Here is a 26798-nt window from a genome sequence, read left to right as displayed (position 1 = left end):
GTGGGGGTATCGTCCTGAACGGCCTACTGATAGTGTTTTAAAGCAAATATTTTCAGTGACAGCGTTGATACTGTCGAATTCACACATTATGAATGACTGAAAAGTAGAAAATAAAACAACTAAATATCGGCGTATGATACGCCGCGGGTCGGCTCGTATTGTATAATAAAGAAACTATTGACGTGGTTGATTTGGACAGCGACAATCAAACGTGTATGCCTTTACATATCTATATTAACTTAAGAGAGTGATTATTTCCCCTACTTTAATTCGATTTTCTTATAAATTAATATTCTACTATGGTAGATGTTTTTTTACAAGGTTTACAGAATAGATTGTGTTGCGTTTATTGTTTTTGTCGTATTGTGTAGTGTATATATATATATATATATATATATATATATATATATATATATATATATATATATATATATATATATATAGTTTTTGTTTTGTGTGATAAATTGTTTGTAATGTCGGCCTACATTGTGTTTTGTTCTTTTGTTTTCTAAAGAGGGTTCTTTGAATGTTTACACTGTAGCGAAGCAATGACATTCAGCAATACAGTCTGACGCAACGATGTGGATTGATAACGAACACAAAGCCGCTGCGTAGTTCATAGTTCTGATGCAACGAATGGAAAGTATTACGAATACGTGGGTTATAATAGGACGGCACGACGATAAGGCGCAGAATCGAGTTGGAGACTGAACTGTGTAGACCTGTTGTGATTTGTGAGAATAGGAACGATGGACACGTGCATTCTGATATGTGAGGACTAGTGAGGACAGTGGGGGTCAGTTGGTTCATTGTATTCTTGTGGAACATTGATGCATTGTTATGTGGAGCATTTCTATTGATTCATGTAATAAAGAGATCAATGTAAACCTGCACTTCCGAGTATCTGTATTGTGGTCGATGTTGTGTGCTGGTCAAAGATAGCACGAGTGAATACATTCGGTAACATTTGGCACTACAAGTAAATAGACTCGGTAACATATATATATATATATATATAGGCCAATATATATATATATATATATATGGCGCCTTTTTCTCGACTCGCCGCTCCTCCTAATCCAGAGGCGTAGCGACCCTTACCGGCGCCCGGGGACAAACTTTCAATTTGCACCCCCTTCAAACTTTTAATTTGCGCCCCCGTCAAACTTTCGATTTCCACCCCCCCCCCCTCAAACTTTTGATTTGCACCCCCCCCCCCTCAAACTTTCGATTAATTTTTCCAACACATTTTGGCGCCCCCTAAAGGTCGGCACCCGGGGACATGTCCCCCCTGCCCCCCCCCCCCCCCCCCCCCCGCCATCGCTACGCCTCTGCCCTAACCCGAAAACCTAGTCTATATACGCCTCTGAACGGGACCCAACTTTTACTATCCTACAAGGTAAGTTGGTGGACAGACAACAGCACATGGATGCACGCAAGTCACGGCTAACTAGGTCTGACTGACTGAATCCCTTACCTAGACCATGGATCTTGTCAGGTGGGTGTTGTTGTGTGAGAACGATGGTGGAAAGTTTCGATGGATCCCAACTTCCTGTTCACAGTTGGTGCTGACAGGCACCGTTATAATGTTAGCATCATTTTCCCCACACTAGCGGAGGTCTACAAACTGTGCGCACTTTGTTTTCCCCACACTAGCGGAGGTCTACAAACTGTGCGCACTTTGTTTTCCCCACACTAGCGGAGGTCTACAAACTGTGCGCACTTTGTTTTCCCCACACTAGCGGAGGTCTACAAACTGTGCGCACTTTGTTAGACTGCAGCAGCCTTCCCTCTATTGGCTTTGTCAGTACAGAGGCGTCGCAAGATGGGTGCATGCGGATCGTACCGGGTGACCCCATTTTAGGGGCTGACGTCAAGGCAAAACAAAAATAGACTGAAGAAAATATGTTTTAAAGTTCAATTAATAATTAATACAAGTTAAATAATGTTTAAAGTACAAATTGACGATCCCAATGAGGAAGGGGGGGGGGGGGTGATGACACAATGAAGTAAATTTGCTAGAGAAAACATTGCTACCCCAGCTGTATGTCTAACCGACTGTAGGTAAACCTTGGCACAGTTTTGAAAGCTATCACAAATATTTTATACAGACGGAGAAAAGTTTTGTTGAACATTTACAATCAAAATCTGGGGGGTGTGACACCAAAGGACGGCATTAGGCAAAATTAGACGGCTGGGGTGACACCAAAGGACGGCATTAGGCAAAATTAGACGGAGGGGGTGGGGGTGACACCAATGGCAACTAACAGAACAAGCCATGTGCTGATCAGAACGTAATACATCGTCCACCATAGCAAACTAAGTTTTTTAGTTTTACATTATAATTAATGGCAAAATATATATTTTCGTGTCTGGTCTGCCTTGATCCTTTTTAAAGTAGTTTGGATGAACACACCATTCTGCCGTTTTTTGGCTTATGAATGACGTTTTTTTATTTTCTCGTAAACAGAGTATAGAGCAATTATTGTAATCGTGCACAAAAATCACATGAAATTTTGAGTTTTCACCGTTTTACACCGCAATACTTCATCATATACTAAGTATAGGGGACTTATTTTAATCGGGCAAAAATAATAAATCCATATTTATCAAAATTTAGGCGTTTTATGCGTAATCGAGTCGGAAAAACTGGGTTTTGCAACTCTGCCCGTATGTCTGTGTGTGTATGTGTATCTTTAAATGATAACTTGGGTACCGTTACAGCTAGGTTGATGACATTTCATAACATTTTTAAAAATTACTCAAAATTTGATAGAAGGCAGAGAATTCAATCTTTTACTTCAATGTGAAATTTTGTTTATCTATGTGAAACAGTACTCAAGTTACAGACATTTGAAAAAACCAAAAGTAGAATAATGTCCACTTCCGGTTACCGGAAATCGAGGAAAAGTTTATATAGAACTACAAATTTGATATCATACTTATACATATCGTGTTCACAGACATACACATACAAATTTGCAAAACTATTTTTTTCCGACTCTGGGAAAATTTTGTGATTTCGATTTTTTGCATGATTACAATAATTCCTCTATACTTTGTATACTAGAAAGTAAAAAGCAATAGTAATCTATCTTTTTGCATGATTACAATAATTCCTCTATACTTTGTATACTAGAAAGTAAAAAGCAATAGTAATCTATCTTTTTGCATGATTACAATAATTCCTCTATACTTTGTATACTAGAAAGTAAAAAGCAATAGTAATCTATCTTTTGTTCAGAGTACGGTCTGGATAATAAATATATTCTTTGGGGAAGGCGGGACAGTGAGGTGCCGCACCGGGTACCGCTGGACAAGTACATAGACAAGTGTATGTTGACTGGACAAGTACCAGAGATGTGACCAGACCAGTAAAAAAAATTAGGAAATTTTCTTCGGCCAAGAACTCAATATGTTTTATCTATTTTTTTATCGCAGTAAGCAGTCTCACGCCATTACTGTTCTAATTAATCGTTTAATATAGCTAATATTATAAATAAAAGAAGTTTATGTTACTCTAAGTTGACATTGAAAGTCTTGGCTAATTGCAATTTAATGTTTAACTTATAAACAACTTTTTAAAAAAAATTTACATTTGCAATGTAACAAAAGTGGCAAATAAGTTCAACATTTAGTTAATTTAAAGTGTACTAATCTAGTCTAGTTACACTTTTGTTTTCAATTTTAAATTATGCCTTATATTCTTTTTAAAGATTGGCGTGGTCAAAATGTTAGTCTTCAACTGTAAAATGCCTAGATTCAGATTAATTGTAATTTGTAAGTTTTGGGTTCAGGTGATGGAAAATGAAATTGACCAGATTAGCTGAAATTAGAAAGGGTCTGATATGTGAACCAAAGTTAACCATTTGGATAGCCAAACCACATGGTTATTTTTGTTTTTGGAATGGCTGTAAATTGTTTGAGGTCATCCATAAATGACGTCACGTTTTTTTTTTTACGATTTTTACCTCCCCTCTCCTCTCCATCACAAAAGACAGACCCCCCCTCCTAAAATGACGTCACACCTCAGCCAACAACCGCTCCCCCCCCCCCCTCCTCAAAATTGAATTTGAATTTTTTTTTTTTTAAACATCGATTTTTTTTCTAAAATATTGACTGAGCTCAACCAACATAGGGTATTTTAATTAATTTATATTACAATTTTAAAAAGTTTTCTAAAACGCGTAATAGCGGCTAAAATTCAGTTTCTAACATAACTTTTTTAATATAAAAAATATGACGTCACACTATCTGACCCCCTCCCCCTCATTAGCCTACACGTTACAAAATTACGGACCCCCCCCCCCCCCCCCCGAGTGTGACGTTATTTATGGAAGACCCCTTATTAAAAACAGTCCATATCGTATTTTTTTCTTCTGAGTCACGTTGAGTTCAGTTTTTTTTAAAATCTGTAGGCCTATAGCATAGGTATTACAGGAACAGCTATTTGAAATTACTGTGACGTCATTTTAATTTTTTCCCCACAAGCAGTACCAAACACGTACTTGGGGGTCAAGGTGAGGTCACAAGAGCCACGGTTGCTACAGGGGAGGGGGTGGCCGGAAAGAACCGCAACGGAAAAAAGCGCAACGGAAAAAAGCGCAAATCAAAAAGCGCAACGGAAATAAGCGCACACGGAAAAAAGCGCAAAGAGAAAAAAGCGCACACAGAAAAAAGCGCAAAGAGAAAAAAGCGCAAACGGAAAAAAGCGCAAAGAGAAAAAAGCGCACACGGAAAAAAGCGCAAAGAGAAAAAAGCGCAAACAGAAAAAAGCGCAAAGAGAAAAAAGCGCACACAGAAAAAAGCGCAAACAGAAAAAAGCGCAAACGGAAAAAAAGCGCAAACAGAAAAAAGCGCAAACGGAAAAAAGCGCAAACAGAAAAAAGCGCACACGGAAAAAAGCGCAAACGGAAAAAAGCGCAAACGGAAAAAAGCGCAAACAGAAAAAAGCGCACACAGAAAAAAGCGCAAACAGAAAAAAGCGCAAACGGAAAAAAGCGCAAAGAGAAAAAAGCGCACACGGAAAAAAGCGCAAAGAGAAAAAAGCGCAAACAGAAAAAAGCGCAAAGAGAAAAAAGCGCACACAGAAAAAAGCGCAAACAGAAAAAAGCGCAAACGGAAAAAAGCGCAAACAGAAAAAAGCGCAAACGGAAAAAACACAACGAAAAATGTGCAAAAGAGAAATTTAGCACAAAGACCGTATGGACTAGATGACACATTTATACATGACTGTTAGGGCTGCTGTGAGAGTGTCGTGTTTGATCACGTGATCTACTACCATTTAAAGCGTACCACTACCATCTGCATTCCCATCACCACGATACAGGCGATAATCACTTTACACAATGCCTATTATTTTCTTGGTCAATAATTATTCAACTACTATTCTCGTATAAACATAAAACTATCGACATTACACGAAGTATCTTTCACATTCTCCCTAGTCCGAACTACCTAGCTTGCATACTGTAACAACCCGTTCCTATGGCAAAACTTCACTCCCTTTCATCCGCGTCATCAAACATGCATTCGTCATATCTCTCGTAACAACATTCATTCGCACCAAAATAACAATTTTGTATTTAATATTTTTTCACATCATGACGCACCTACCTACCTACTACCCACCTACCCACCTACCTACCTACCTACCTAACTACCCACCTACCCACTTACCCACCTACCCACCTACCGCCTACATACTTACCAAACTACCCACCAAAAAAGTATCGGCGAAGTTCGTAAGCTTCGTAAACTGTACTAAACATCTTTTTTTAAATGAAAATTCATTGACATCATTGACATATGTTACATATATGTTACATTTTGCGACAACCTTAAATAGTGCGTTGGGCTTGTATGAAAACTCACTTCGAACTAACTCAATTACATGCTATTTATTTTAACATTAAACGGTAAGCGTCACCCAACTGTTGTGATGTGAGGCGAGGACAGGTTCGACAATAAACCAACACGAAAGTACGAAAGAGACAAAGATTGCCTATTAGAGAATGGACCCCTTAACTTTCCTAACCCCACCATTTATTATACCCTACCTAACCTCTAAATTTACTGCGCTAAATGTCACTTCCCTCCCAATCGTTCCTATTCTACAGAATTGTGTATACTATTTATTTACATTCTTTAATCTCAATATAACTAAAATAGACTTTTGTTTGAAGGGTAATGAAAACATGTAAACAAAAGGGACGCTACTCTAAATCTATGCGAATACTTATATGCAGTGTGGGTGGGTGGATGGATGTGTCGGTGGATGGATGTGTCGGTGGGTGGATGGATGTGTGGGTGGGTGGGTGGATGGATGTGTCGGTGGGTGGATGGATGTGTGGGTGGGTGGATGGATGGGTGTGTGGGTGGGTGGGTGGATGGGTGTGTGGGTGGGTGGGTGGATGGATGTGTCGGTGGGTGGATGGATGTGTGGGTGGGTGGGTGGGTGGATGGATGTGTCGGTGGGTGGATGGATGTTTGGGTGGATGGATGGGTGTGTGGGTGGGTGGATGGATGTGTGGGTGAGTGGTACGCTTTAAATGGTAGTAGATCACGTGATCAAACACGACACTCTCACAGCAGCCCTAACAGTCATGTATAAATGTGTCATCTAGTCCATATGGTCTTTGTGCTAAATTTCTCTTTTGCACATTTTTCGTTGTTTTTTTCTGGTTGCGCATTTTTCTGTTTCTGTTTGCGCTTTTTTTCCGTTTGCGCTTTTTTCTGTGTGCGCTTTTTTCTGTTTGCGCTTTTTTCCGTTTGCGCTTTTCTCTGTTTGCGCTTTTTTCTGTGTGCGCTTTTTTCTGTTTGCGCTTTTTTCCGTTTGCGCTTTTTTCTGTTTGCGCTTTTTTCCGTTTGCGCTTTTTTCCGTTTGCGCTTTTTTCCGTGTGCGCTTTTTTCTGTTTGCGCTTTTTTCCGTTTGCGCTTTTTTCTGTTTGCGCTTTTTTCCGTTTGCGCTTTTTTCTGTTTGCGCTTTTTTCTGTGTGCGCTTTTTTCTCTTTGCGCTTTTTTCTGTTTGCGCTTTTTTCTCTTTGCGCTTTTTTCCGTGTGCGCTTTTTTCTCTTTGCGCTTTTTTCCGTTTGCGCTTTTTTCTGTTTGCGCTTTTTTCTGTGTGCGCTTTTTTCTCTTTGCGCTTTTTTCCGTTTGCGCTTTTTTCTCTTTGCGCTTTTTTCTGTGTGCGCTTTTTTCTCTTTGCGCTTTTTTCCGTGTGCGCTTATTTCCGTTGCGCTTTTTGATTTGCGCTTTTTTCCGTTGCGCTTTTTTCCGTTGCGGTTCTTTCTGGGAACCAGGGGAGGGGGGGGGGGTTAGTCTAGTCTTCATAGTCACCTTTTGCTAGGATTTTAATATTAATTTTAGATAGCTAAATAAAATAAAATCAGAGAGAGACTGTAGATTTGGGTGGGTTAAAATACAGAAAGGTAAATTAGGCTATATTGATAGCTAGAATACCAGGCTTGTGAGATGCGAGTTTCATTTGAAGAAAGGCATTATTTTAGATTACTTTTCCCGCGTTTTTGATAAATATTCAACTGATTTCAGCGGAAAATTTGGACCAAAAATTTGCGTTCTGAAAAATACTGAAATTCTGAATCTTGACCTAGATCAATTTTTTATACTAAATTTAGCACCGTCAGACCTAGCGCAATCGTCTAATTAAAAAGAAATGTGCATATTTGACCTAAGTACTGTAATTCTCGATTAATATACGAATATATGGAATGCGCAAGTCGGCCGTTTCCGTAGATAACATTTTCGTTTTTTTTTCCCTAATTTTTTAAAACTTCGGAAAAAATCGAAGATCGGCGGAAAAATTCGGCAAAAATTAAATCAGCGGAGGAAAATTGCAGCTGAAACGGAAAAATCGGATTTCCGCTAAAATTCGGAAAAGTCACATCCCTGAAGTACATAGACAAGTGTATGTTGACTGGACAAGTACATAGACAAGTGTATGTTGACTGGACAAGTACATAGACAAGTGTATGTTGACTGGACAAGTACATAGACAAGTGTATGTTGACTGGACAAGTACATAGACAAGTGTATGTTGACTGGAGTGTAGAGATAAACTTCCAAATTTTGTTGTTCTTGGCCAGAAAAAACTTTTTTTTTGCCTGGTTATAGAAGAATGCATGTTATAGCCTGTCTTGTATGACTAATAAGATGACATCAGTAACCCTCCCCCACATTAAAAATAAATCAATTCTAGCAATGTTTTTATACTATAAATGCTTTAATTTTAATCTAATAAAAACATGGCAAAAGCTTGGAATGTAAAATGTATTTAAAATTAACAAAACAATTTGAACCTTTATTTAAATATGTACATACATATAAATAATTAAAACAAGATCACAGACCAGCCAAGATCATGCTTGATCACAGACCAGACAAGATCATGCTTGATCACAGACCAGACAAGATCATGCTTGATCACAGACCAGCCAAGATCATGCTTGATCACAGACCAGCCAAGATCATGCTTGATCACAGACCAGCCAAAGTTGGTAGTCAAAATGATAAATGCAAATTAGCTGGATAAAATGACTCATGACAAAAAGCTCTCAACAAAATGACCAGTGACCTGATAAACTGACATAAGCCAAGGGCTCTCTGCATATTGGCTTCACACGAACAGCTCGAAATCTTTAAACCAATTTTGATAGACTTCACCAATCTATTTAACAACCACACACTTTTACGGAAGTTTAACTGTAAGCTACACACTGTGTTTACAGGATGTACATTGTGTACTGGTCACGACAAGAATAATAATCAAAACGGACGTCTACCCCAACTCTTCCAACATGTGTACAGCCTGCTGCTGGCTTGTTTCACTGGACATTATAACTGGATGATACTTACATTTAAAACTATTTGATATACAAGATTGAATATTGTAATAATAAGGCCTGCCAACCAAAAGTGACATACATTATTTGAGGCTGTTGACTAAGCTATCTGTGAAGTGCATTGATGAAATAGTACTACTGGAAGGGGCCTTATTGAATCGGCCAGTTTGGCAGGAAACTTAGGGAGCAGTAGAGACAGGGGCCCTTTTGTCTGGAGTTCTAATGACTGGATCCTTTGAGGTGGGGACATATTTGTTGAAAGCTGTGATGACAGGAGTTGTTTAGGCAGGAGTCATAATGATGAGAGCAGCTTTGTTAGGAGTCTAATTGTCACTGTTCCTTTTGTCATGGGCCATTTTAATGCCACATAGCCACAATGAGATCATGTTTGATCAGCTACAGACATACCACCATGAGAGGGACCAGTCTCAAGGGAAGTGAGCCTAGTGTAGGGAGTCAACCTTGGGAACATACACGTATGTTTATTATATTGCTTGAGGAGAAGGCCAATGTACAAGGCACAGTTAATCAACAAGAGCGCAGCTAAAACAGTGCAGCTGACAACAACGACAACAACAAACTTGTAGGAGGGCGGGCTGGTAGTCTTTGTGTTTTTAACAATCCAAATGCTGTCTAGTATAGTGTGGTTGTCAATAGACCGTTGTTCCCAGTATAAATGGCTCAAGTTTTTCACAAGCAGACGACCATAGCTGTTGAGGGCAGCTTCATCTAGACGAAATGCTGACCATTCAGCTAAAAATATATAAAAAATTTCAGTACTTTGATTTTTTTGTACTCTCTTCACAACACAATCTATAAAAGCAAAAGTAAAGAAATGACTGACGTTTCAAAGTTGGAAAATGGTCTGTCCTCTCTATGCTGCCGGCGGCCCCTGTTATGATTTGAACTGGCAGAGGGGGGTTGATGTAGGACTTTGGCCCAACCTTCCACTTGTAAACTGGCCACAGCCGCTCATAGTTGTGTTCATGAGCTTGAATTATTAGGTCCACTTGAAACTCAACAAATATATCTTCTAGGCTGATGGAACCAATGGGGAAGAAAGAAATTTATCAACAAATATATCTTCTAGACTGATGGAACCGATGGGGAAGAAAGAAATGTATCAACAAATATATCTTCTAGGCTGATGGAACCAATGGGGAAGAAAGAAATTTATCAACAAATATATCTTCTAGGCTGATGAAAGGAAAAAGCATGAAGAGATAAATTCAGTGATGTGACCAGAGAACACACAAAAAGGACATTTTTTTTCTGACTTCTCAGTACACTTATTGCTTTTTCCTTTATCAAATTTGTTAAAAATGTATAATTTAACAAAGATAAAAAGTTCAACACCAAACAATGTTATTATCTATTTTTGTTTTCAAGTTATGGGTGACATCTTTTGAAAGACAGAGATGTGGTATCTGTATTTTAGAAATGTAAATCTCCAACAGTAAAGAGCCTTGTTTTAAATGTAACTATTTAGTTATAGGGATAATCAGATGTACCAAAATAGCTGACTTGAATAAGGCCTACTATTTATTATAGAAAAAAGTGTTTTTGGAAATATTGCTTTAAGAAAATCACGTGAGCCCTTATTGGATTTGATTCTCCCCCTTCACCCCAAACCTTTGTACAGCCAAAGGCTACACAAGTACTGGCCATACAAGAACAGGCCACGCAAGTACAGGCCACACAAGTATAGGCCACACAAGTACTGGCCACACAAGTACTGGCCACACAAGTACAGGCCACACAAGTACAGGCCACGCAAGTACAGGCCACACAAGTATAGGCCACACAAGTACAGGCCACACAAGTACAGGCCACACAAGTACAGGCCACACAAGTACAGTCAAAGGCCACACAAGTACAGTCAAAGGCCACACAAGTATAGGCCACACAAGTACAGGCCACACAAGTATAGGCCACACAAGTACAGGCCACACAAGTACAGGCCACACAAGTACAGGCCACACAAGTACAGGCCACACAAGTACAGGCCACGCAAGTACAGGCCACGCAAGTACAGGCCACACAAGTACAGGCCACACAAGTACAGGCCACACAAGTACAGGCCACACAAGTACAGGCCACACAAGTACAGGCCACACAAGTACAGGCCACACAAGTACAGGCCACACAAGTATAGGCCACACAAGTAGAGGCCACACAAGTACAGGCCACACAAGTATAGGCCACACAAGTACAGGCCACACAAGTACAGGCCACACAAGTACAGTCAAAGGCCACATAAGTACAGGCCACACAAGTACAGGCCACACAAGTACAGGCCACACAAGTACAGGCCACACAAGTACAGGCCACACAAGTACAGGCCACACAAGTACAGGCCACACAAGTACAGGCCACACAAGTACAGGCCACACAAGTACTGGACTTGCAAGTACAGGCCACACAAGTACAGGCCACACAAGTACAGGCCACACAAGTACAGGCCACACATGTACAGGCCATACAAGTACAGGCCACACAAGTACAGGCCACACAAGTACAGGCCACACAAGTACAGGCCACACAAGTACAGGCCACACAAGTACAGGCCACACAAGTACAGGCCACACAAGTACAGGCCACACAAGTACAGGCCACACAAGTACAGGCCACACAAGTACAGGCCACACAAGTACAGGCCACACAAGTACAGGCCACACAAGTACAGTCAAAGGCTACACAAGTACAGGCCACGCAAGTAATGGCCACACAAGTACAGGCCACGCAAGTACAGGCCACGCAAGTAATGGCTACACAAGTACAGTCAAAGGCTACACAAGTACAGGCCACGCAAGTAATGGCCACACTAGTACAGGCCACGCAAGTAATGGCCACACAAGTACAGGCCACACAAGTATAGGCCACACAAGTACAGGCCATGCAAGTACAGGCCATGCAAGTACAGGCCACACAAGTACAGGCCACACAAGTACAGGCCACACAAGTACAGGCCACACAAGTACAGGCCACACAAGTACAGGCCACGCAAGTACAGGCCACACAAGTATAGGCCACACAAGTACAGGCCACACAAGTATAGGCCACACAAGTACAGGCCACGCAAGTACAGGCCACGCAAGTACAGGCCATGCAAGTACAGGCCACACAAGTACAGGCCACACAAGTACAGGCCACACAAGTACAGGCCACGCAAGTACAGGCCATGCAAGTACAGGCCACACAAGTACAGGCCACACAAGTACAGTCAAAGGCAACACAATTAGTCTACCATCCACCATATGGAGTCTACCATCCACCATATGGAGTCTACCATCCACCATATGGAGTCTACCATCCACCATATGGAGTCTACCATCCACCATATGGAGTCTACCATCCACCATATGGAGTCTACCATCCACCATATGGAGTCTACCATCCACCATATGGAGTCTACCATCCACCATATGTAGTCTATCATCCACCATATGGAGTCTACCATCCACTATATGGAGTCTACCATCCACCATATGGAGTCTACCATCCACCATATGGAGTCTACCATCCACTATATGGAGTCTACCATCCACCATATGGAGTCTACTATCCACCATAAAGAGTCTACCATCCACCATATGTAGTCTACCATCCACCATATGGAGTCTACCATCCACCATATGGAGTCTACCATCCACCATATGGAGTCTACTATCCACCATATGGAGTACTATGTACTATATGGGCAGACCTTCATCAAAGCTAAAACCTGCTTATTATTATGAAAGAAATGTGAAGAAGATTCCTCTTACCCTGCTCTAACTCTGGAAAACCTCAAAGAACAATCATCTCCAATTTTGGTGCTGCAGTACATAGGCCTGTGGCCATACGCCACAACCCAGGGTGTCTTTTCACGACTGACATTCCCCAAATCACTGACTAGCCACTGACGTTGGACATCCACGTACTGGCCAAAGTGAGTAAAAAATACTTCGGACGAATAGCTAAAATACAACAGAGAATAGATTGTTAGCAACCAGCAAACACAAAGTGCTAGACCAACCACCCACCTGACAAGGTCAACTAGACCAACTACCTGACAAGATCAACTAGACCAACCACCCACCTGACAAGGTCAACTAGACCAACCACCCACATGTCAAGGTCAACTAGACCACCCACCTGACAAGGTCAACTAGACCAACCACCCACATGTCAAGGTCAACTAGACTACCCACCCACCTGAAAAGGTCAACTAGACTACCCACCCACCTGACAAGGTCAACTAGACCAACCACCTGACAAGGTCAACTAGACCAACCACCCACCTGAGAAGGTCAACTAGACTACCCACCCACCTGACAAGGTCAACTAGACCAACCACCTGACAAGGTCAACTAGACCAACCACCCACATGTCAAGGTCAACTAGACCAACCACCCACCTGACAAGGTCAACTAGACCAACCACCTGACAAGGTCAACTAGACCAACCACCCACCTGACAAGGTCAACTAGACCAACTACCCACCTGACAAGGTCAACTAGACCAACCACCCACATGTCAAGGTCAACTAGACCAACCACCTGACAAGGTCAACTAGACCAACCACCCACCTGACAAGGTCAACTAGACCAACCACCCACATGTCAAGGTCAACTAGACCAACCACCTGACAAGGTCAACTAGACCAACCACCCGACAAGGTCAACTAGACCACCCACCTGACAAGGTCAAGTAGACCAACTACCTGACAAGGTCAAGTAGACCAACCACCCACCTGACAAGGTCAACTAGACCAACCACCTGACAAGGTCAACTAGACCAACCACCCACCTGAGAAGGTCAACTAGACTACCCACCCACCTGACAAGGTCAACTAGACCAACCACCTGACAAGGTCAACTAGACCAACCACCCACATGTCAAGGTCAACTAGACCAACCACCCACCTGACAAGGTCAACTAGACCAACCACCCACCTGACAAGGTCAACTAGACCAACCACCTGACAAGGTCAACTAGACCAACCACCCACCTGAGAAGGTCAACTAGACCAACCACCCACCTGACAAGGTTAACTAGACCAACCACCTGACAAGGTCAACTAGACCACCCACCCACCTGACAAGGTCAACTAGACCAACCACCCACCTGAGAAGGTCAACTAGACCAACCACCTGACAAGGTCAACTAGACCAACCACCCACCTGAGAAGGTCAACTAGACCAACCACCCACCTGACAAGGTCAACTAGACCAACCACCTGACAAGGTCAACTAGACCACCCACCCACCTGACAAGGTCAACTAGACTACCCACCCACCTGACAAGGTCAACTAGACCAACCACCTGACAAGGTCAACTAGACCAACCACCCACATGTCAAGGTCAACTAGACCACCCACCTGACAAGGTCAACTAGACCAACCACCTGACAAGGTCAACTAGACCAACCACCCACCTGACAAGGTCAACTAGACCAACTACCCACCTGACAAGGTCAACTAGACCAACCACCCACATGTCAAGGTCAACTAGACCAACCACCTGACAAGGTCAACTAGACCAACCACCCACCTGACAAGGTCAACTAGACCAACCACCCACATGTCAAGGTCAACTAGACCAACCACCTGACAAGGTCAACTAGACCAACCACCCGACAAGGTCAACTAGACCACCCACCTGACAAGGTCAAGTAGACCAACTACCTGACAAGGTCAAGTAGACCAACCACCCACCTGACAAGGTCAACTAGACCAACCACCTGACAAGGTCAACTAGACCAACCACCCACCTGAGAAGGTCAACTAGACTACCCACCCACCTGACAAGGTCAACTAGACCAACCACCTGACAAGGTCAACTAGACCAACCACCCACATGTCAAGGTCAACTAGACCAACCACCCACCTGACAAGGTCAACTAGACCAACCACCCACCTGACAAGGTCAACTAGACCAACCACCCACCTGACAAGGTCAACTAGACCAACCACCCACATGTCAAGGTCAACTAGACCAACTAACCACATGTCAAGGTCAACTAGACCACCCACATTTCAAGGTCAACTAGACCAACCACCTGACAAGGTCAACTAGACCAACTACCCACCTGACAAGGTCAACTAGACCAACCACCCGACAAGGTCAACTAGACCAACCACCTGACAAGGTCAACTAGACCAACCACCCACCTGACAAGGTCAATTAGACCAACCACCTGACAAGGTCAACTAGACCAACCACCCGACAAGGTCAACTAGACCACCCACCTGACAAGGTCAAGTAGACCAACTACCTGACAAGGTCAAGTAGACCAACCACCCACCTGACAAGGTCAAGTAGACCAACCACCCACCTGACAAGGTCAACTAGACCAACTACCCACCTGACAAGGTCAAGTAGACCAACCACCCACCTGACAAGGTCAAGTAGACCAACCACCCACCTGACAAAGTGAACAGGACCAATATCCATACTGTACCACATTCCATCCAAAGGAATTGGCCAATTAGATCCTGGCATGGCAAAACGATTTCTGTAGTGTGCAAATGTACCCTGGTTAATCTCTGTGTGAGCAAGTAAGACATCACATATCAGATAACTTTACTGAAACTTCTGTCAGATCAGCTAGACTTTAGTGAAACTTCTTTTTTACATTTTATGCCATCTATAACAAAAATTTGTGCAAAAGTTTATTGTATCAGTATATTGTCCAACAACTCATAACATCAGTATATTTTCCAACAATTTATAACATGTTTGTTATCCTATCCTACTATATAAAAGCCCATGTGTGCACTTCACTCTCTCTGTCTCTCTCTCTCTATGTCTGCAATATTTTTGGCAACATGATCAGTATGTTCAGCAATATATGGAGAACTTAAAGATACGGACTTTTGTTGAAAATAATATGGTGGATGTTATAAATGTATAAACTAAATTTTATTTAAAGAAGGAAAATAAAAATAAAGGCACATTCAAACAAGAATGCAATGAACAATGATGTCACCTGCCACATGTTTAAACTAAGGAAAGAACACAAAACTAATTTCATTTAAATTTGATTTAGATCTACTTATCAAGACTTGTGCTATGAAATGTGTACAATTTTCTCGGCCTAAACTTATAAAATTTACTTTATCTATTTAGATTCTAGATCTAGAGCTATGGAAAAACTATTCTAGATCTAGACTTTATCTAAATCTAGAATCTATGCCAATAATGAGTTTCTATACTAAACTATTTCAGGCCTTAATTATTTTATATAAATCTATGTTTGTTTAGCTATGGAATTGGCTAATTTGGGATAAAATTTGATTTGAAATAATGGGGCCTCTTCACGTAGTCAAGTTTCTTACGCTGACTCTAAATCCAAGTAAAGTACCCCACTTATTCTGCACCTATACTGAAGTGCCTAAATAGCTGAGATGATAGTGTAATAGTTACCATGCTGGTGGTTTGGGGTCAAGACACACCGCGTCAATTTTGAATTTTTATTTTTCAATTTTTCTTTTAAAGATGTGAATGATAAAGTTGCCTATCGGGACTTGGCGGGACATGGGGCAGGTGAAGTAGTGTTTACCTGTTTCTGTCTTATCAGCATATGAAGGGATAGTGGGGTCAGACCCATGCTCAGCCAAAAACAACATAACTACCATTGAACAGCCGGGTTTTTAACTAAATCATCTCAGTTTCTTAATTCTAAGTCTCTTAATCAGGGTGTGCATTTAATATTGTGTTGTGCTGACTAATAATGTATATAATTTGGTTTTAATTTTTCTAATAGGTATTGGTAGTCTATGTTATTTTAAATGTGTCGGATTTTTTAGCTATTTAGTTATTTCTTTGCTTTGTCACCAATATCGTTCAACGTGTAGTAAATTACATAGTGTTTTGACCAATAACTTTTTATAAAATATTTTTCTCAAACAAGTATAACATTAAAATATATAGGCCTATAATTCATGTGTAACGGGTACCGACGGCTAGTTTTACTCTATGGAGCTGAGACATGGAGAATAACTGTCACAAGAAAGAAAAAGTACTATCATTTATAAACTCATGACTCAGAAAGATCCTAACATCAGATACGCCTAACATCATCAGAACTGAAGTACTACGGCAACAGACAAACCAACTCCCAGCTGAAGATGAGATCCTCCAGAGAAAATGGAGATGGATTAGCCACACACTCAGGCAGCCTGTATCCAGCATAACAAGACAGGCCCTCACCTGGAATCCACAGGGCAAAAGAAAATAGGCCAACCAATGAAGATCTGGAGACGTGACCTGAAGAAGATGGGATACACCTGGGGACAGTTGGAGACTAGCCCAGGACAGATGCCTGGAAAACAACAAAAGCTTAACCTGAAGCTTCAGGGAAAATGAACCAATATTATCACTTTCCATGATAGTCTCGGGGCATTTTTATCAAAGCTGCAAAATTGGCAAAGAAAATAAATCTTGGAAATATTGAAAATTTGAAAAAAAATCTGCAGTGTGGTAGATGAATTTAATTGTGAGATAATTAAAATTTAGCAAGAAGCGATTTCTGGGCATCTTGAATCTTTTGGAAATGAACTGCGGCGCTATTTCTCTGAGCTGACGCATTACACATTCTCTTCTTCCCTTGATGTTGCCAGCATTCTCGACAAATTACAAGAAGAATTCTTTGATTTGCAGAATGATTTCGCGTCAGATGAAAAGCTGCACACACAATTTTGGTGTAGTATTCACCATTCATACCCAAACGTAAAATTGATTGCCTTTCGAGAATAGATTTTCAACACTATTCTCCAATTTAAAAAAATTGAAATAAATTGAATATTGATAATGACATAGGTTGGCATTAACAAAAACGTAACAGAGAATGTTTAGTAAATAGCGTGCAATTTTACTCATCGTATTAAAACAGTTATCAAGATAAGTTCATATTGAAAGTCTACTAGAGAATTTTATTTTAGTGCTTATTAATTTCCATACTAATTTCGGCTTTTTAATTCTATGGGGGTCGCGGGTCACTTACTTTTTATAAAAGGGGGTCGCCACTTGAAAAAGTTTGGGAATTACTGTCCTAGAATATGTATGTAAGTTATCTACCATGATTTCCTGGACACGTCATGTACGGGATGTAAGCAGCCACAGGTTCTATCAGCTCCATGAAGTAGTCACCAAGCTAGGGAATCAAAGGGCACTGCTACAGCACCAGATTATAGGAATATATGCATCGGGGTCTAGTGCATGTCCTGGTCCTATTAAAGTCTGTAGTTCATGTCCTGGTCCTATTAAAGTCTGTAGTGCATGTCCTGGTCCTATTAAAGTCTGTAGTGCATGTCCTGGTCCTATTAAAGTCTGTAGTTCATGTCCTGGTCCTATTAAAGTCTGTAGTGCATGTCCTGGTCCTATTAAAGTCTGTAGTGCATGTCCTGGTCCTATTAAAGTCTGTAGTGCATGTCCTGGTCCTATTAAAGTCTGTAGTGCATGTCCTGGTCCTATTAAAGTCTGTAGTGCATGTCCTGGTCCTATTAAAGTCTGTAGTGCATGTCCTGGTCCTATTAAAGTCTGTAGTGCATGTCCTGGTCCTATTAAAGTCTCTAGTGCATGTCCTGGTCCTATTAAAGTGTGTAGTGCATGTCCTGGTCCTATTAAAGTCTGTATTGCATGTCCTGGTCCTATTAAAGTCTGTAGTGCATGTCCTGGTCCTATCAAAGTGTCTAGTGCATTTAAAATAACATCCATAATGAATTAAAAAAGGTATTCACCAAACCATTCTGAGCATGCAAGTCGTAAGCAAAGTCCCCCACATGAAAGAGAGCTGTGTAGTTGCCAGAAAAAGCTTCGTTGATCAGGGATGGGGTGGTGTTGGAGTGGATGCCTAAATCTCCAAACATCAAAAAGTCAGGAGACCATTTCTGAAAGTTTTTATAAAAACATCGGAGGTCATGTCAGAGAAATATTGGACTGTATCAAGATTTCAAACAAAAACGTCAGAGGTCATGTCAGGGAAATATTGGACTGTATCAAGATTTCAAACAAAAAGGACAGAGGCCATGTCAGAGAAATATTGGACTGTATCAAGATTTCAAACAAAAACGTCAGAGGTCATGTCAGGGAAATATTGGACTGTATCAAGATTTCAAACAAAAACATCAGAGGTCATGTCAGAGAAATATTGGACTGTATCAAGATTTCAAACAAAAAGGACAGAGGCCATGTCAGAGAAATATTGGACTGTATCAAGATTTCAAACAAAAACGTCAGAGGTCATGTCAGGGAAATATTGGACTGTATCAAGATTTCAAACAAAAACATCAGAGGTCATGTCAGGGAAATATTGGACTGTATCAAGATTTCAAACAAAAACATCAGAGGTCATGTCAGAGAAATATTGGAATGTATCTAGGATTTCCTACATTGCCTGCAGGTGGTGTCTGGAAGTAAAAGATTCTTGAATAGCTCTCATTGCTCACAGCCATGTAGTAGTACATTGTTTCTGGTAACAGATGCTGAAAAAAATTGGGGAAAAAAACACATTTTCAGCAACATGGTTTGAGAACAAATACATGTTAAAAATAAAATCCTACCATTAGGTGCGTGCAAAGGAAATTCTTTTCCACTAAACTTGTCACATAAAAACAACAAAGTTATGAGACAAGTCCTTTTATACAACGTTCACAACCATTACAGACTTTCTTCCAGGCATCTCTTCAGGGGGGTGAAGTGGTGGTGGAGGGGTGTCTGTGTTGTGCCCCCAAAAGAAAGACTAACACTCCCCCTCCCCCCCCCCCCCCCCGGCAAAAAAAAAGGAAGAAACACTGGCCATGTGGTAGTGCATTGTTTTTGGTACCAGATTCTACAGGATTGTTTTCTCAATTTATTTTTTTCACTCTGAAAAATGGAAGTGCTTATACAGATACAGGAATACAAAATCACCAACATGATTATTTTGGTGAATGATGATCAATATTTTTAAATTTTTAAACAAAAGTTTGGCTAGTTTCAGAAAGTGCTACTTGAAATGTTGGCAGACTTTTGGACAAAACAAAATGGCTACCTGCAGCTTGGCTCTATACAAATGTTGTTGACCAAAATAGTTCTGCTCCAGAAAATTGTTGTAGCTTGCTGGCACTTCACTATGTAGTTGCCATGCAGTTGGGCCAAATTTAACCTTTGACAAAATTCAGTTTTAACAGGTATTATTTTTAGATCATTTTAACAAAGTATACACTAATGTTTTAATTAAGACCAGGAAAAATAATTGGAAGACAATGACATAGGATATAGGCTCAATTAACTGCAGCAACAACTACATGAGAGCCACACAACCAACTGTGGGTCACACAACCACCTGTGGGAAACACAACCACCTGTGGGCCACACAACCAACTGTGGGTCACACAACCACCTGTGGGAAACACAACCACCTGTGGGCCACACAACCACCTGTCGGCCACACAACCAACTGTGGGTCACACAACCACCTGTGGGAAACACAACCACCTGTGGGCCACACAACCACCTGTCGGCCACACAACCAACTGTGGGCCACACAACCACCTGTGGGCCACACAAACACCTGTGGGCCACACAAACACCTGTGGGCCACACAACCAACTGTGGGCTACACAACCACCTGTGGGCCACACAACCACCTGTGGGCCACACAACCACCTATGGGAAACACAACCACCTGTGGGAAACACAACCACCTGTGGGCCACACAACCACCTGTAGGCCACACAACCAGGGCCACACAACCACCTGTGGGAAACACAACCACCTGTGGGCCACACAACCACCTGTGGGAAACACAACCACCTGTGGAAAACACAACCACCTGTGGGAAACACAACCACCTGTGGGCCACACAACCACCTGTGGGCCACACAACCACCTGTGGGAAACACAACCACCTGTGGGCCACACAACCATCTGTGGGCCACACAACCACCTGTGGGCCACACAACCACCTGTGGGAAACACAACCACCTGTGGGCCACACAACCACCTGTGGGCCACACAACCACCTGTGGGAAATACAACCACCTGTGGGCCACACAACCAGGGCCACACAACCACCTGTGGGAAACACAACCACCTGTGGGCCACACAACCATCTGTGTGCTACACAACCACATCTAATAAAAGCAAGTTGTCAAAGCATGAGATCATATACATTTAGACTGGTTTTTTTAAATGTATTGTTGGCTATAAACATTTTAGGAAACTGAACAATTTAAGAAATAAAACAAGTAAAAATAAAACAAACATGCTTTCTTTAGTCAAAAGCCTTAGTCTATACTGAAATCTCTACTTTCTTTTACACTGTAGCAACCAATGCTTCTTTTAAAGAAAACAAGTTGTTCTTTAATCCTCTGAGCTTTTGAAAGACCATAAATATAAAAGTATTACACATTTGTTTCATTTTATAGTTTATGAATTTAAAAACTGAAACTGTTAATTATGAATTAAGGTTTTAAAAGGTTTTTAAGGTTTAAAAAAAAACAGGCCTAATTTATTTTTAATTAATTTGTTTAATGAGGCTGACACCACACATGACTTAAAATATTTGCCTAAAAAGCTGATGGTATCTTAACTCAGACAATCATCTGCCCTTTATGTATGGCTGTGGTAGGCTCTCTGACCTGATCCAGCAGCATCTAGTACTTAATCCTGTTTTCTCCTTTTTTATCACTGAACATAATAACCTTAACATTTGATTTAAAAATATGTAATTAAACTTTAAAAAATTGATATTCTTGTGTTGTCATTGAAGTCACAAATACATGTAAAGTTTGAACCACAAACTAACAGACAGACAAGACACTATGACCCAAATCAAAGCTTATAAAAAACGAGCCGACCCGCGGCGTATCATACGCTGCTATATAGTTGTTTTATTTTCTACTTTTCAGTAATTCATAATTTGTGAATTCGACAGTAACAATGCTGCCACTGAATATATATGCTTTAAAACACTGTCTGTCAGTAGCTCGTTAAGGAGAGGGGACTGTTAGGCGCGCTTGCAGCTTGTTTTCTAACGTCTCCCAGAAGAGAATTATATATATAGATAATATTTTGTTGCCACATTGTTGGATTAAATAAAAATGTAATCCAACAAGCTTCACATATGTCATGCTGACATTTAAGTGTCTTAGAAGTTAATTGACCTCAGTCATTTAAGGAATCAACTCTAATTTACCTGGCTAATACACTTTTCAGCTGTTGCCCACACAATGTTGAAGTCATGAATGCTGTTGCCAAAAGATAAATGGACTTGGTGGGGCTTGCATGGAGCAGCTGGTTGTTCAGCTGTTGAAAAAGGTAATTTTATGTCTAGTTTTGTGTTAGAAGATTCACACATACACCTAGCTATGTTAGAATATTCACACATACACCCAGCTATGTTAGAATATTCACACATACACCTAGCTATGTTAGAATATTCACACATACACCTAGCTATGTTAGAATATTCACACATACACCTAGCTATGTTAGAATATTCACTCATACACCTAGCTATGTTAGAAGATTCACACATACACCTATCTATGTTAGAATATTCACACACACACACCTAGCTATGTTAGAATATTCACACATACACCTAGCTATGTTAGAATATTCACACATACACCTAGCTATGTTAGAATATTCACACATACACCTAGCTATGTTAGAATATTCACACATACACCTAGCTATGTTAGAAGATTCACACATACACCTAGCTATGTTAGAAGATTCACACATACACCTAGCTATGTTAGAATATTCACACCTACACCTAGCTATGTTAGAATATTCACACATACACCTAGCTATGTTAGAATATTCACACATACACCTAGCTATGTTAGAATATTCACTCATACACCTAGCTATGTTAGAATATTCACACATACACCTAGCTATGTTAGAATATTCACACATACACCTAGCTATGTTAGAATATTCACACACACACACCTAGCTATGTTAGAATATTCACACATACACCTAGCTATGTTAGAATATTCACACATACACCTAGCTATGTTAGAATATTCACTCATACACCTAGCTGTGTTAGAATATTCACACATACACCTAGCTATGTTAGAATATTCACACATACACCTAGCTATGTTAGAATATTCACACATACACCTAGCTATGTTAGAATATTCACACATACACACAACTTACCTGTGGGGGTCAGACAACTTACATGTGGGGGTCAGACAACTTACATGTGGGGGTCAGACAACTTACCTGTGGGGGTCAGACAACTTACCTGTGGGGGTCAGACAACTTACCTGTGGGGGTCAGACAACTTACCTGTGGGGGTCAGACAACTTACATGTGGGGGTCAGACAACTTACATGTGGGGGTCAGACAACTTACCTGTGGGGGTCAGACAACTTACCTGTGGGGGTCAGACAACTTACATGTGGGGGTCAGACAACTTACCTGTGGGGGTCAGACAACTTACCTGTGGGGGTCAGACAACTTACCTGTGGGGGTCAGACAACTTACATGTGGGGGTCAGACAACTTACATGTGGGGGTCAGACAACTTACATGTGGGGGTCAGACAACTTACATGTGGGGGTCAGACAACTTACCTGTGGGGGTCAGACAACTTACATGTGGGGGTCAGACAACTTACCTCTGTGGTTGGGTTCATGGTAATAATCATACAAAGCTGAAGCCTGAGGGTTAAGTGCTAGACAAGTGCAGCATGCCAGGATTGTTAGGACATGAGACAAGAAACATGGCATCTCCAAGCCTAGGCGCTGACATGCATCTGTGGTCAAAAAACCATCAGGTTTATAACTGTCACTAGATATGTACAAAACATTTGATATAATGTACCCTGTCAGACAAACTTACCTATCTACAGTGAAGATTCTGTTTTCATTGTCTTCAGCTATTACTGGATATGTTTTCACACAGTATTTCCTAAGATGTGTGTGGTGTGCCCAGTGCACATGTTGCTAACTACGTGAAAACAAAGTATGACCCACATGTTCTCCAGCTTAGTGTGTGTTCACACAGGGCTAATTTTATGTTTATATTATTGATTGCAATTCCCAATAACTGCATGTCATATATCATTACTGTGTATGACAGCAAACAGGATGTGATCAATTCACAGTGCAGCTGTTACAATTGGAGTTGGAATTTAAAGGCTCTCCTCTATACAGGATCCACACAAGCTGGTTCTAGTGCTCAACTACAGCTGCATGCAAGGAAACACTTCTCCCAATCTGTGGGGTCATTGGAGCAATCAACCAACAAACTTGTGGGGTCCTTAGACATCTAGACCTACTATTTTGTGGGGTCCTTAGACATCTAGACCTACTATTTTGTGGGGTCCTTAGACATCTAGACCTACTATTTTGTGGTTTTTTTTTTTTACATTTTTACAAATCTAGACATACTTATTTGTGGGGTTGTTAGAAGTAAATCCAATAAAAGAAACTGATAATAACAAAACAAGCTGCTTTTTTTTACCCACCTTCTAACTATCCTTTATAAGTTGCCCATTCTGAATTATGTCTTGTGCATTTTGAGGCAGGTATCTGAGGATAAATTATCCTAATCAGTATTGAATTCAATAAAGTAAAATTGATTGCACTCAACTAAATGAAAGCACTACTAGGCTTAACTTTAACACTTAAAGCATTAAATATATGCAGCCCCTACTATTTTTTGGAAGTGAAATTTCAGACGTTTTTGGAAAATTCCAGATTTTTATACAGAAGTTTTACGACTAATTTATAAATTGATGCAACATTATACAGTAATGACTTTGAGCTAGACTAATGTTTATATTATTATACTATATTGAACGTTCTCTAGCCAAATTGACAGAAAATAAGGTTGCCTTCCCCATGTCCTTTAAAGTTTAAATGATTAAAATAATGGATCAATATGATGAAACTATAAACTTTTATTTTGTTTCCAACATTACACTCATGTATTATTCTGTTCATGTTGAGTCAGTAAAGCTCATAGTTGCTAAACCGAAAAGTCTCGAGTTCAAACCCTCGGGCAGATTAGGCTCGTTAGCTAGGGACAGACAATCTTCTAGGAGAGACAACTCCAAAATCAAACAACTGCTGCCTTGTAGTTTGTTCTTGGTTAGACATGGTGGCGTAGCGAGGTTGGGTGTCAACCGGTGCGGCACTTAATGGTGTCACCCCCCCCCCCGAAAAAAATTATATATAAATATATATAGGCCCTATATATATATATATATATATATATATATATATATATATAGGCCCTATATATATAGGCCCTATATATATATATATATATATATATATATATATATATATATATACATACACTCAAAGATTTACTAGGCATACTGCCGACCTTCGCTATTGCCCCAAGGCAGGAGCCTGCCAAATTTATATATATATATATATATATATATATATATAAGTGAAGCGATTCTCAGGCATATTTTGCAACATTGAGTTAATGTAACTTCCCCCCCCCCCCCCCCCCCCACGGCGATTGCTTTAAACTGTGCTCAGATATAATACTAACGATTTTTATCTATAGTCGGTTAAAAATACAGCTTGATGTTACATGTTTTCTTTATCATTACCAGTTTTACGTCTACTCTAGGTGTCATCCCCCCCCCCCTACTCCACCCTTGTCGGATTTGTCAAATTTGCTCTTAAAAGATTATTTAACACTCTAATTAATCACTTAATAAAGTGGAAATCATTTTTCTGTATATATTTTGATATTTTTTGCCTTGGTGTCACCTCATTAATTGGTGTCACCCAGTGCGGTCCGCACCCCCCCTCGCTACACCCCTGGTTAGACAAAGGCTATGAAAGCAAATCCCCCCAAAAAAAGCAGGCTGAAATTGGAGTCAATCTAAATCTAGATTGCATTGTTAATTTCTCATTATGTTCCTACCACTACTAAAAAGAATAATAAAGTTAAACTTAATTAGTTTAGTAGGCCCTCTAATAATATATTTATTAATTTTTCATAGACTCTAATTAATTACTAATTAGTATAATTATTAATTAGGCCTAAGCCTAGTAATTTATTAGGCCTAGCCTAATTATTACTATATTAGCCTACATATTAATAATTGAATAATTGGCATACTGGCTTATACACTATTGATTGACTATACTACTATAACAAATCTAGTCTAGAGTAGTCTAGACTCTAAAAATACTAAAATCAATCTCAATCTAGACTACTAGATTCTAGTTCTAGATTCTAAATTTAATTAATTTAATAATTAGGCCTAATAGATAGATCTAGATATCGTACAGTAGTAGATCTGATATTAAATTTAATATAGATTATCTACTAAGTTATTACTAAATAGTAATAATAGTTAAATTAGTTATTACTTTACTAACTATCAGAATAGATCTAGATCTAGATTCTATATTTCTAGATCTACTAACTCATCTTAGTATTTTAGATCTCGATCTATTCGGACTATTCTCTAGACTAGAGAATCCACCCCCAGAATAGAATCGATTCTAGGCTAGATCTAGATTCATTTGGACTGATTGATATAGATTAGGCCTATATTCCATTATAATAATAATATTTATATAAATCTAGGCCTAAGTAGTTATTAATTATTTAATATTTCTAGATTCTAGAAATTATAGACTCGAGAATCCACCCCCAGAATAGAATCGATTCTAGAATGTAGGCTAGATCTAGATTGAGATTCTAGATCCATCTGGGCTGATTGATATAGATTATAATTAGATCTATATTCCATTATAATATTATAAAATAATAATATTAGTAATTTTATAGAGATCTATTTCAATATCTAATCTAACTTTAACAGTACAGTCAGTACAGTCAACAGTGGTAGTCTGCTATGGCACCCTTGCCTAGGCCTATGGGCCAAAAATCATGTAGTTTTCTATATTATTGTAGATTCCTAGATAGATCTAGATTCTAGATCTAGATCTAGATCTAT

The 26798-nt window shown here is 40.1% G+C and overlaps 2 protein-coding genes across 7 annotated transcripts in view; both read right to left on the bottom strand.

Annotated features, from left to right (window-relative positions):
* The window catches only part of LOC131931886 (zinc finger CCHC domain-containing protein 9), a 63442-nt gene extending 37376 nt beyond the window's left edge, over positions 1-26066 (bottom strand). The window contains exon 1 of the mRNA XM_059288725.1: positions 26060-26066. The gene's annotated coding sequence lies outside the window, so the exon portion shown is untranslated. The remainder of the gene's footprint in view (positions 1-26059) is intronic.
* LOC131931796 (acid phosphatase type 7) lies at positions 8233-26732 on the bottom strand. Of its 6 annotated transcripts, none has more exons than XM_059288663.1 (12): positions 26676-26732; positions 24330-24393; positions 23478-23615; positions 22027-22136; positions 19879-19992; positions 19238-19330; positions 18587-18736; positions 17925-18000; positions 15271-15391; positions 12629-12820; positions 9706-9899; positions 8233-9614 (listed from the first exon to the last, which is right to left on the bottom strand). In XM_059288663.1, the coding sequence occupies exons 3-12, from the start codon at positions 23587-23589 to the stop codon at positions 9244-9246; spliced, it is 1533 nt and encodes a 510-aa protein (XP_059144646.1). In that variant the 5' UTR covers positions 23590-23615; positions 24330-24393; positions 26676-26732; the 3' UTR covers positions 8233-9243. The 6 variants fall into 6 exon arrangements, with proteins under 6 accessions (XP_059144646.1, XP_059144659.1, XP_059144650.1 ...); XM_059288676.1 differs by having other exon boundaries at positions 26656-26690; XM_059288667.1 differs by having other exon boundaries at positions 26667-26687.
* Between the last annotated feature and the right edge of the window lie 66 nt (positions 26733-26798).

The sequence above is a fragment of the Physella acuta genome, unplaced genomic scaffold (assembly GCF_028476545.2).
Source record: "Physella acuta isolate Inbredline_101_S28 unplaced genomic scaffold, ASM2847654v3 ptg000105l, whole genome shotgun sequence".
NCBI lineage: Eukaryota > Metazoa > Mollusca > Gastropoda > Physidae > Physella > Physella acuta.
Note: the sequence above shows the minus strand (reverse complement) of the source record. Positions and strands in the feature narration are given on the sequence as shown.